This window comes from Hippocampus guttulatus, chromosome 10, assembly GCF_054856545.1.
Source record: "Hippocampus guttulatus isolate MCC_2025c chromosome 10, RoL_Hgut_1.0, whole genome shotgun sequence".
In the NCBI taxonomy this organism is placed as follows: Eukaryota; Metazoa; Chordata; class Actinopteri; order Syngnathiformes; family Syngnathidae; genus Hippocampus; species Hippocampus guttulatus.
Window position 1 is genome coordinate 13217236 of NC_141270.1, and position 12299 is coordinate 13229534.

Sequence of the window (12299 nt, forward strand, 5' to 3'; positions counted from 1 at the left end):
ATACGTTTACTGAAACATGTTTGTACTCACATGATGCCACACACCCAAACAACCACACGGCCGTGGATGTTCTTCTTGCCCTCAGGCTGCTGGGTGTAAGTGAGGCCAAGGTGCTGCCATTGGCCGGGCTGGAGGAGTCCCTCAACAGAGTCTGCCTGCGCCAGTAGCCCTGCTTTTATCTCGTCATTTGGGTCTATACAAACCCTGTGGGAGCAGTGTACTTAAATATAAACTTTGACAAAGTACTACACTGGGCCTCATAGAAACTCTGGTGTATTAGAACACTCGCCTGAATGTGAGTGAGCCAGTAAAAAAGTCCGCCCACACTTGAAGCATGAGTGCTTTCGAGCCCATGGATAGAATATGAATGAGGCCTTTTTCCACTACTCTTTTTCTAGCCTCAGGCGAACCATGGTGAGTTTCAGCAGCGGCAGGAGGGTTCCTCCTTTCTGGGAAAAGAAAAAAGAAAAAGACTGAAATGCACAGACTGCATATCAATGACTGACAAAATGATGTGTTTCGCACCCTTGTCGGTGTTTCCTGCCCTTTCCTCTTGCTCCACCACCCTCAGCCACATGGAGGCGCTGAAGCCACTGGCCATATGAGGCCAGCAGTTCTGCCCCACCAGGGGCAAGTGGAGCGGAGCAGTGTGCCAGGGAGAAGAACGCAGATGACTCGGTCTGAACTCGCCGTCTCCCTCCCTGCGACCAGGAGACAGTTTGCCCTTCCAGAGCAGACCAATATTTTTCCCTCCAGCACTGCCATTTGGTCTGGAGCTAGGAGACAATCCTCCAGGTGTTGACACCCCAAGGATTATTGGAAAGTCCAGCAGGTGAAGGGGCTCAATGTTCACATTTGCTTCAACAATTTGTAAGATGCCCTTCAGTAAAATCTCCTGGGAAGCAACAAAATGAATATGAGATGAGAGAAATGGTCACTTCCTTTTTATTGCCTTGGAATACGTGTCTTTTCAGCTCGAACCAGGAGCCAGCTGAAATTATCAAATGTGTAAATGCAAATTAACAGTTGGACTAATGTTACATGTCATAATTAACTAAAAGGGAAAAATGGCATTCAGCTTGAATTCTACACAGCAGCATAAAAACAATCACACACATTTATGTGACAACTGCAGCTTTGCAGCTTATACGCAGTGTCACTGCATTCAAATCTTCTTTTTTGGAAACGTGTTTCTCTGAGGCTATTTATAAATGATGTCTCCTGCCTAATAGCACATAACTGTGGTGCCAATTTGTAACGGCGCATCCGTTCTACACACATTGGTGTTAATTGTATGAGGAATGTGGAGGGCCCAGAGGAGCAAAATGTGTTGGATGTATTTCAAGAACTGAGAGGTGAATACAAAAGTAATTGTCACCAAAAAACACATGATCTAGATATATTTTGTCACAATCAAATTGTCAAACCCACATGCAGCCTAGCAACTAGTGATGGGCAGAATGACACGGAGCTTCAAAGCTTGTGTCAAGTAAAAGGGAGCGTGGAAAATTAAGTCTCGTTTCAAGGCATGTGTCAGTGACGTTATTGTCACGTGACCAGGGAAAATTGACGTCTCGTTTAGGGCTGTGCGTGTCGAGCGAAAATGGTCACATCATGACCAGGTACGAGTGCTTGCATTCGCTGATGATGTGTCACAGTATTTAAAACAGTGTGAATCTGGCGCCAACGCATAGCGAACCCGAGTTGAGGTGATGAGAGAGTTGAGAGAGAGAGACTGATGAATATTGCATTGCAAGTTATTAATCTTGCGTTAGCTATAAAATTCAGTTGATTTGTCATTTAGGTATTTATCGCATTCATTCATTTATAGACCCAGAGAGAAAGTTCATATATTGTCAGTCACACAGTTAGTTCAGTTGTCCATAGATAAATAGTTGAAATTCAGTCATTCAGTTTTGTTGCAGTGTAGTGTGTACAGGGTACACGGTATTAGGATTACTTCCGTCAAACATCTATACACGGTCGGAATTTGGAGTTGTTAAGGTATTATTCCTCTCTGTTAGTTGGATTTGAAAGACAGAGTGAAGCGATATTACACGCTTTTGTCTCAAATACAAACCGCAATACTGCTCACTGTGCAGCAGGGGTCCTTAAAGAGCTAATATGAATGAAACATCAAGTAATGAATCATTTCAGACACATGCGAAACAATGTATCATTGGTTCATGAGGCTTCACTTTGCCCATCACTACTAGCAACTGTCCAGTACATGTGACATAGAGGGTTTACTACTTACAGTAGGTGGGGTCTTGTCCAAGAAGAGACGAATCAATAGGGCCAGTTCCTCTGCTGTGATTCGCTGGCTCACCATGGCAACCAGCAGCTCCACTATAACAGTCTGGCAGTCTGAGTGTAAACCAATTTGGAAGATTACACACACATACAGTATTTCAATCACAATAAGGCAAGCAGAGTGTTTGCACCTCACAACACCTCTAAATATCACAATTCCTTTGACATACAGTAAATCTATATAGCTGCCCAAAATGATCCAGGAAATCGAAAGGAACATTTTTTTCGCATGAATAAAATGATAAAAATATTTTTTTTTAAATCTACAACGAACCTTTAAGGGAACGGTCCGCTTGGCTAAGGATATTATGAAAGCCAGACAGGATGGTTTTGACTCCTCCCTGTGAATAAAGCAAGACAACAGTCATACTTTAGAGTCCAGTAGGTGAGCAAAACTTGGACAAATGCATTTTGGTGGAGAAGTGCAACGAAATAAACGGGGAAAAGTTCATCTGACCTGGTCATAGAGCAGAGCGGCATTGCGGTGGTTGGCGCGAACCGCGCTAAGCAGGCTGTGAAACACATGACTCACGACATCTAGGTCGGGCGAGCCAGTGGCCAGGAGTTGCAACTGGATTGTACAGATCTCTGGGAAAAGCAGCAAGCCACGCCCCGGACCGTCTGCAACTGTCACAAATTCACATTGCACAGACTCCACCTTCAATCCTGAGGGAACAGCCAATGAGATGCAAAACTAAATCAGCGAGACACTGAGGAGAAACACAGACATGGACACATCTTAAACCTCTTGCTGACTGATGCCGCACTTGAACAACCCCAGCTGGCTGCTTAAACAGCTTCACAAACCAGAGGCATTGCCTGCCACATCTCCAACCAGCTGTCGGAGTGGCTGCTGATAAAATGCAGCTTGGGAGTCTGATTTTGCTTTCATGCGCACAGCCCAGCAGACTCTCACGCGCCTTGTCAGACCTCTTTTTTTAATGAGTGATGTAAATCCCCTGAAGTTCATACTGCTCAATTGTCTTACACACTTGTACAACCAAATCGGGATCTGGTTCAAGCTTGAGCTGAGATGCAAATACAAATTTACATAACTGTCTTGTTTCTTTTGAATAATCAAGGTTACACACAGTTAAAATGTAGGCCTAAATTAAATGCTATCCAATGAATCTCATTTACAATTTGGGGGAAATTGATCACTTTAACTGAAAAACAAAGACGCTTATCATATGTAGGTTGTTATGATAAAAGAAGAAAACTTTGCAGCTCAATGAGAGCAAGAGTGTGGGTTACCACACTTGCTGCCAAAGAAAAACAAAAATAAACTGCAGAGTACAAACAAGGAAAAGTCATTCGGCAGTAGTTCTCTTTGACGGAAATAACCAGAGTACATTACATTCCACAGAGTCAGACACCACGCCCACAAACATGCACCTTCCTCATTGGAATGTATTTCTCATTTAGACAAATTTCTCATGAGTTCTCATGAACTAAAACGAGAGGACATCAATTAGGAAAGAAAGAACGACAGAAGAGGGTATTTTTTTATACCAATTGGTCTCGAACGAAGTCAATATTTTGGATTCAAGGTTGGGAATGTTTTCCAGGAAGTAGATGTTTAATGGAGATTTAACAAATCACAAGATCCAGCTCATGGGGTACAATGCGCTTAGTAGCCTGCAGTTGTAAAACACAAAACAATGACTGTATTCTGAGGAGGTGAAGGAGAGAATTTGTCTAATTAGGTGTAGGTTAAACCTACAAGACCAAAGCAGAAATGCAGAGGTTATGTATGCGCTAGCTAGGGGTTAAGAAAAAAAATGTGCAAAGGAATAATTCTGCAAAGTCATGCAAGTATTCAGAAGGCGATATTGCCAAATGTCATTTTAGCAGAGGATGTGGTATTGTGTGTGTGACACTGAAAAACATGTTTGACTCTCTTAAGCATCACAGTTAAAATGCAAAGTGATTTGTCATTAGTGGGAAAACTACCGTAAAACATTTTCCTGGGAGGAGTTGTCTACACATTTTTGCTTTCCCAGAGTTAAAAATAAACAGGTTTATAGGTTGAGGAAAAATACACATCTCCGCAATCCGTCATGACTATATCTGTTGACGTTTGTGACAGACAAAAAACACAAATTAGAAAAGGAAGCTAAATCTAGATGATTTATAGTTAGAGCCTTAAGTGACTCCCGTGACAGTGTGATGGCTGTTTTGAAATAAACAGCAGTGATGTTTGCCCAGCTCAGCAATAGGTTCTGATAATGATGTTTTGCAGATTCTTAAACAGATCAGTGCGGCTCAGTGTGGTCTTACCCTCTTCCTGGTTGGCCATGTCCTCTGGGTTGCTTTCGCTATCTGCGTCGTAGCCTTCCTCCTCCTCCTCCTCCCCAGGGGTCTTGACGCTGCAGCTCTGAACACCGTCCACCTCCTCTGATAGATCGCCTGCTGGGGCTGCCCCCTCTGCCAACACTTGGAACTTCTGGTAGAAAGACAGCAAGAGGGAAAATAGGGGGAAGAGGAAGCAAGAGAGACAAGGAGAGAGAAAACAGGAGAGGAAAAAAATGTGAATATTTTTTTATGTAATTTGAACTCAATACATCACAGGTGAACAAAATGCTAACCATTTAAAATAATTTAACAGATTTGGAAAAAAAAGGCCATATACCAAAGTACAAATAAAAAGATTATCAGCTGACTTGCGCAGCACTCAGGCAACCAAGTTCCTCGTTTCATATAGCTCGTCATCAAGAGCATGGAGGTGGGCGGACGCACGCACACACGCGCGCACTCAAGTAAACAAGTCTTGAGCATTAACTGATTCATCAAAGAGGCTGACGTTTAAGCATAGATCATTCTTTGTAAAAAGAGGACAAGACATCGTGTGGATCCATGTGACAACATCCCAGAACAACAAGCATTTGACTCTGGGGTGTAAGGAATAGCCTATGAGCTTCACAGAACAAATTCAAAGGGATCATGTGAACGCCACACTCTGTATGAGTCAGTGAGAAAGAACTACGTGCTTCAGAATGAGGTAAAATCGATTATATAAAAACATGAACTTTGCTGTGTTGGCTGAGTCACTCGCGCATTTTAAGAGCCTCGCTAACGGGCGACTTCTTGTTGAGGAGAAACAAAACTTGATCAGTGGAAAAAATGTGACTGCTATTTGTATTCGTGTTCTCATTTTCATACTACACAGGACTGCATTAGTTTATAGCATCATAAAAGCATAGTGTCACTTACAGCATCTCCAAAGGCAGGACTCACCCTGTCTGGCTTCTCCTCAGGGGGCTCAGGAGTGGATGACACATCGGCCAAAGCCACTCTCAGGAGAGAATCAAAGAGTGGCACGGCCAGGTCTGAGTTTACCACCCCTGAGCAAGAGAGCTGGTCTCTCACTTCTAACAGCGTATCTCCCACTGACTGGAGCTGCAGAGAAGACACGATACCGTACTTGAGACGCTCGTTAATAGCAGAATATTTGTATTGTGTATTTGATTGCTGAAGAGGAATTTTATACCTGAAAAGACAGCTCCGAGTCTGTCCTCTGCAGGGCTGAGGTGGCACTGTTTAGACAAATAGCCAATAAGGCCTCAAGAAGGCGAATACTTTGTAACTGCCACTCTTCCTCCTGCCTCTTGGTTGGATCTCTGGTTTTCCCCTCAACTGGAGAAATCTTAATTGAATCTTGACCTTGCTCATCTACTCCAAGCGGTCTGACTGGGACGGTGGACTCTGGGCTACTTTTGGCCTTGAGTTCCTTCTTCTTCTTTGCTTTGCCATCCTTGGGTTTATAGGAAAGCTTCTGAATGACCATGCTCATGAGACGCAAACAAACATCCAACCCTCCTAGTCTGAAGAACTGCCTCTGGAACAAAGGGTTGGCCTGGTAGACACGACGACACACTGACCAAACGTCAGCTGCCCGTCGTATCTGTTCTTTGGAGGGTAGGGTCACACTGTCTGGAGACAGGTACACCAAGCGCCCGCCAAGAGGCTCACTAGCTGTACTGTCATAACCTGAAGTGTCTTCAGAATCATTAGCCGAGTCCCGGTCAGAGTCAGCCTCTTTGCTAACACACAGAAAAGCAACACATAGGAAGAGGTTAATGACATGGAGGTGTGTCTCAGCTGGGCTACGGCCTGCTCCACGGCCCTGCCCACTACGACCTTTGTGGCGCGGATATGCCTCCTTTAGCACTTCATAGAACTTGCTGAGGCTCTGAGGCCCCTCTCCAGATCCTCTAGGGCCCAGATCCTCAGCCAAATTTGATACTGTCTGCTTCTCTTCTGCAACAGCGATCTCCAACTCCTGGAGCGCACTCTCAGCTTGTTGGTGTCCAAAACTGGTTATCAGGGTCTCAAATACCTTCAAAGCTAAAGAGCAGGTCTGGTCAAGATGTACCAGTTCTGTCATCTGGTTGAGGCCATTGCAGCTGATGAAAAGGTCTCGGATAACCCTGTGATGGAAATATTTGTGAGCAATGAATTATTAAAAAATAGACAAATAAATAAATAAAGAACAAGAAGACAACAGGTGTACCAGCAGTTTCCAGAGCGCAATTTTTTTAAATCTAAAATGGAATGTTTAATTCAGTTTTCAAGACTTGTTCACATGTACCGTTTCCTGCAGGGAATTGGCAAGCTGCATTTTAAAAGTGTTGTTGCCTAAACTTTGAGACAACCAATACTAAAAATGTGTTACCATCACAGAGGTTTCTGGCTACATTAGGTAGAGATGTTATATAATTGTACCCTATTAGAATGTGCTTAGTCAGAACAAAATGTATTCTGCACTTTATTATTTCAAGAATTGGGATATAACTTCAGTAGAAGACACAGGACACAAAATTCATTTTCAAACACATTTAGTTCTATAGCTACTTCTGAGTTACCATTTTATTAATACGTGGTATCCGATGTTCCAATGCAAAACTGTTAGCAGAAACATCTAAAAACAAAAAAGTCAAACTGTAATTTTATGTTATGCAACTGTCGAAAAACAGCCTCCTTAGGTGCTCCAGTGCTGTACTCTTGTCACTTAAGCCAACAAAAGTATCCCAGGTGACTTGCTTTCCACAAAGCTTCACTCAATTATTGATTAGCATCAATTAGCAATGACAAGGTTGGACCGATCTAATGACAATGTGATAAATTCAATAATCATGTCATAACAAGGAGAAGAAAATAGAATTTCATGCATTATACTTTTCCAAATCAATACTAAGCATTCTGTTTATACTTCAAAGTCTTAAAACAGAGAGAAAAAAAACGCCACTGATAACTTACCTAGATTTGAGAAGGGCAGGTAATGCTTGCAGATATACGAGAAGAACCTCTACAGGCAGGCACTGTGTGTGATAGCTGCAGACTTGGGTGCAAACTGTCGAAACCCCAAGCTGCTGGGCATGGTGGGCTAGCTCGACCCCTCGCTGTAGCACGGGGCTGAAGATGTGTGTGTAGAGCTGCCACTGCACTACTGCATTGCCACGCAGTGTCAAGTGGCACACGTGACCAGCTACATGCTGGCTCAGGTGCCAGTCGTCTCCAAACACTAACTCTTGGTAAGCCTCAAGGGCATCCCACTTCCATAACATGTCCTCTGCACCACCTCCACTTGGCAAAATCCCTTGGGAGCGGTAGCACAGGTTGGTAGAAATAGCTGAAAGTTCCCCATGTTGTAGCGTCTCCTCAAGGCCTGGCAACTGACTATGGTCCAAAGTGCAAATGTTACATGAAGCAAGCTTCGCTCTCTCTGAGGGCTGTCCTCCACCAAGCTGGTCTAGTATTAGCCTGCCAAGAACACTGAGAACATGAGACTGGTAACTACGTAAGCCCGGTGCTTGGAAAGCGTCCAAGAGTGGCCGAATCACGGAACGAGGGTCCATGCAACAACAGATTCCAACAGCCTGCACCCCTGCGAGTACTTGCAATATGGCCGGCCCACTTGGTGACAGGCGCTGCAGGAGGCGCAGACATTGGTGAGCACAGGCGGCCAGGCAGCAGCAACGTTCAGGATAACGCACTGCATCACCCTCCATCCCTTCCTTCCCTTCGCCATCCTCGTCAAACGGGTTAAGCCTGGCGGCCATCTTAAAAGCTGAGACAGGCAAACCCGAGAGATCTCTGTGATGATGAAGGAAGTGGGAATATTCACAGCGTCGATGACGACGTCGAGCACACACAGACTGATGCAGCTGCTCTGACTTTGCTTTCTTGACGGCACTTATAATCTTGAAGACCCCGGCAATTAAACCCCGTAGCCTTTCTGAAGCTTCGCCTCCTACTTCTGAATCCCTGGCCAGTTCCTCCAGACGCAGTACTGTCGCTTCAAAAAGTTCCAGACCCCGGTGTTGGACAAATTCATGGATGAGGTCTAGTGCTTGACTAAAGAAGAAGGGGTTGGGTGTTGAGGCCTGCAGGCAACCCAGAAGGACTTGCAATACCCCTTCTAGAAGCTCAGGCAGCAGGAGTGCCCTGTGGCGAAAGCGGGAAAAAGAAAAATCTTCTTGGACTTCTTGTAGGGTCTTTTTTGGCCGAGGAGCAAATGGATTTGTCTGTCTGTCTAGGCAGCTTTGGATTTTCAGAGTGGCTCGTAGCAGGTCAGTCAGGCTGCGTCTCAGGCTATCGGGTAGGGTTTCACTTTGATTGACATCTACTGACATCAGGTGCAAGATGGTGCGCAGAAGCATCCTCTGGACCAGCGCAATAGGCTCTTCTGTCCAGCCCTCGGCAAGCTCTTCAGCCCCTGCTCCACCACCGCCTCCTGGACCACAACAATCTCCAAATTCAGTCAGAATCTCAGTGAGAGTCGGTACAACACTGACCGCCAAGCCAGGGTTGTGATTGATGCTCATATCAAATTTACACACTTTCTCCAGCAATGAGAGTAATACGTAGCAGAGGTCAAAGGGTGAGTTCTCCATGCGATTGAATATTGACATTGCAGCTGGGTCCGTCAGAGTTTCGGTATCCATTGCGTGAGATCCAGAGATTCTGGGATGGGGGTATGGCACACTCATGCTTTCTGTGGTGGTGGTTGCTGTCTCTGTTAACTGTGTGGCTTCCAAACGATGATGTAGATGTTGTACACGGACGGTAGAGCCATGCGACCTTCTGCTCCTTGTGCCACTCGGGCCTGACTTGTCTTCGGCATTGGCTTCTGAATCTGAGGTAGAAACTTGGGAGCGGCGAGCATCCTTTACGGAGTATTTCTGGGCTGTCCTCCGTGACCTCCTTGATTTCCAGGAGCCACTGCCGACACGCGGCCTCTTTCCAGTTTCCTGTTCATCTGTCCCGGGCCTCTGTCCTGCTCTAAGAGGTGCGGGCTTTACCTCTCGGCTGAGGAACACCTCTAATAGAGACGGCAGGGTGAAATCTGTGGACATATAGAGAAATGTTGGGTGTGAGTTCTCTGGACATACAGAACAAATACACCTCTCGGATAATTTCAATGACACAGAGACACAGCTTACACCACATTTAGCTTTAAGATTCTGTTTCCTTAACATGGTGGTACATGGACTGAACGTGGGGGAATTGTCAGCAACCATTACCTACTTGTTAAAACACATCCAGTGAGTAAGAAAATAATTATAGTAAAAAATGTCTAGTGTCCATGCCACAGACGATTGTCAGTGCAGTACTAAATACCGGTGTCATCCGAGGGTCAAATGCTCCTGCAAGCACTCATCAATATTTCATACAGTAGTTCTCACTTTCGTTCTGATTTACAGCATTCCAAACAACATATGGGTAAAAAAATGTGGGAAAACAAATATTGTTGTCATATGGCAATTAGGAAAAATCAAAACTAGCCATATCCACTTGCACCTTAAGATTCTCTATCAAGTTCATCTAAGAGTTCAGAGTGCATACACTTCGCAAAGTATGATATTCAAGAAGAAACTCTGTAAATAAGCACAGCAAACATGAAATGAATTCTGCTGTACAGTTTGGTTGTCTAATTTACCTTAGTGTGCAGACAACAAAGAATGGCAATGCAGTCGGTTATCTTGTTATTAATTACAGCATGAGCATTTGATGTTGCTGATGATGATAATGATGCGTACAAACCTGGCGCTTTTTCTTCCTGTACAGGGATCTTCCACACCAGTGGGAGTAGAGAGAGCAACAAAGTGAGCAGCTCCTCTCGGCAAGTCAGCTCCTGAGTGAGCAACCAAACACACTGGGGTTACCTCGAAAGCCTCCCTTGTTCCCTCCTTTTGCTCACACTCTGATCTCACATTAAGACACACCCATCAGGACAAAGTGAGCGCAATACACAATATCCACTTGCTTTTCATAACTTAGAGTCAAGATGAACTTTGGAAATGAAAAGAACCTTTTGATGATAACTTTTTATACGAGTGACCGCCTGATTATGCTTTTGACTAAAGTAATCAGTAAATCTTTGGTGCTATTGCGTGGGGAAACAATGTAGTATCTACATAACAGTTTGGCTTCAGAGACCTCAGGGATCGCATGTCTCCACGGAGCATTCCTCACTGTCATGTGCTAATGAAAAACAATCAACCAACTTTGTCAAGTGTCCACAAACAATGATCATCTCCCAGGTTAAAACACACAATACTGTAATACCGTCAATGTGCAAACCTCATCTAAATGGGTGAGATTAAGCGCAGGTGACATACAGTAGATGTCAAATTAACATCCATTCATTTTCAACTCTGTTTATCCTCATTTGTGTGGCAGTTGTGATGGAGACCCAGAATGGTCGCCAGCCAATTCCAAGGCACATCGACAAACAAACATTCATACTCACATTCGTGTTTAAGGACAATTTAGAGCTTTAATGAACCTAACATTCCTGCTTTTGGAATGTGGAAAGCAAACCCACAAAACTCTACATAGGAAAGTCGGAGCCCGGGCTAGAAACCGTAGCTTCCCGTGTGGCGGATGTACAAACCACTCGTAGACCGTGCCACTTAAAAGTAATTTTTGTCTAAAATATCAAAATGAACAAATCCTTTTGCTCACATCAGTAAGAGCAAAATGTAGCAGTGGTGACCAATGACTGGTTGACAAATTTGCATTACTTCAGTTTTACTAAACAATCATTAAATAAATAAATAAAAAAAAAGCATCAGATTTTACCAGTAGTACTTGTAGATGCTTTCACTTTTAAATGGTCACATGGCACGCAACATGTTCACCTCACAGTTGCAGTGTACATGTATCATGGATTTGTTTTTGATCAGTATTACCACACTACTGGACACTTTTATATTATCCAGAAGGTCAATTTTGTAACACTATAGTGGCTTTTCTTCCATCGTGCTAGAATTCGAATGATCAGAGAAAAATTCCTAGTGTGTTTTAACTTACTATGCCAACAGTGATGATTCGGCTTCTGAGAGAAATTGAAACAGTTCAAGTCACCTCACCACAAAGGGCCTCAACCAAGTTCTAAGTTGCCACAAGAGGCCAGCAAACAAACAGTTGAGCATTCTCACAAATAGTACCATTAGCTGTGAAAATGGTAGGTATGGGAAGTCACAACATTTTATAACCTAAGCTTAGCATGGAGCTGAAGGGGGCCAGAGAAGGCTGGAACGTGACGTGGAAGACCTTGGAAAGGTCATTGCTGACATGTACATGTATTATGATTAATTTGTGGCAGTGAACATTCTCACCTGGTCAATGATGGAATCCAGGGTGCTAAGCAACAGAAATCCTCTTCCTCTGACGAGGTACTCTCCTAATGCAACCATATGACTTTCCTCCTCATCCTCCTCCCGTGCCTCCGCTCTCTGTGCCACCGCACTGCACAGTTGGTGTACATCAGTCAGGAACTCCCTTGCCAGCGTGTTACTGGCCCCACTCATGTCTGAACTAAAAGAAAAAGAAACAGAAAGGCAGCGAGAGAGAGCGAGAGAACATCATAAGGATTCAATTGAAACCTGCTCCTCCTCATCTACCTATAATAAACCATATATAGCAGCGAGAACAAAAGAAAACCAAATAACAATTAGAGACTGAAGAGCATTAAAAAA

The 12299-nt window shown here is 44.1% G+C and overlaps 1 protein-coding gene across 4 annotated transcripts in view; it reads right to left on the minus strand.

Annotated features, from left to right (window-relative positions):
* lyst (lysosomal trafficking regulator) overlaps positions 1-12299 on the minus strand; it is a 57953-nt gene that overhangs the window by 21761 nt on the left and 23893 nt on the right. For 3 of the 4 annotated variants that reach the window (XM_086121785.1, XM_086121784.1, XM_086121787.1), the window contains exons 3-14: positions 11940-12138; positions 10360-10450; positions 7573-9661; positions 5804-6743; positions 5551-5712; positions 4594-4759; positions 2771-2979; positions 2588-2654; positions 2258-2367; positions 526-895; positions 290-449; positions 31-204 (exon numbers count right to left, since the gene is read on the minus strand). In XM_086121785.1, the coding sequence (XP_085977911.1) occupies positions 31-204; positions 290-449; positions 526-895; positions 2258-2367; positions 2588-2654; positions 2771-2979; positions 4594-4759; positions 5551-5712; positions 5804-6743; positions 7573-9661; positions 10360-10450; positions 11940-12138 (4737 nt within the window). The remainder of the gene's footprint in view (positions 1-30; positions 205-289; positions 450-525; positions 896-2257; positions 2368-2587; positions 2655-2770; positions 2980-4593; positions 4760-5550; positions 5713-5803; positions 6744-7572; positions 9662-10359; positions 10451-11939; positions 12139-12299) is intronic. The other variant, XM_086121786.1, reaches the window with a different exon arrangement.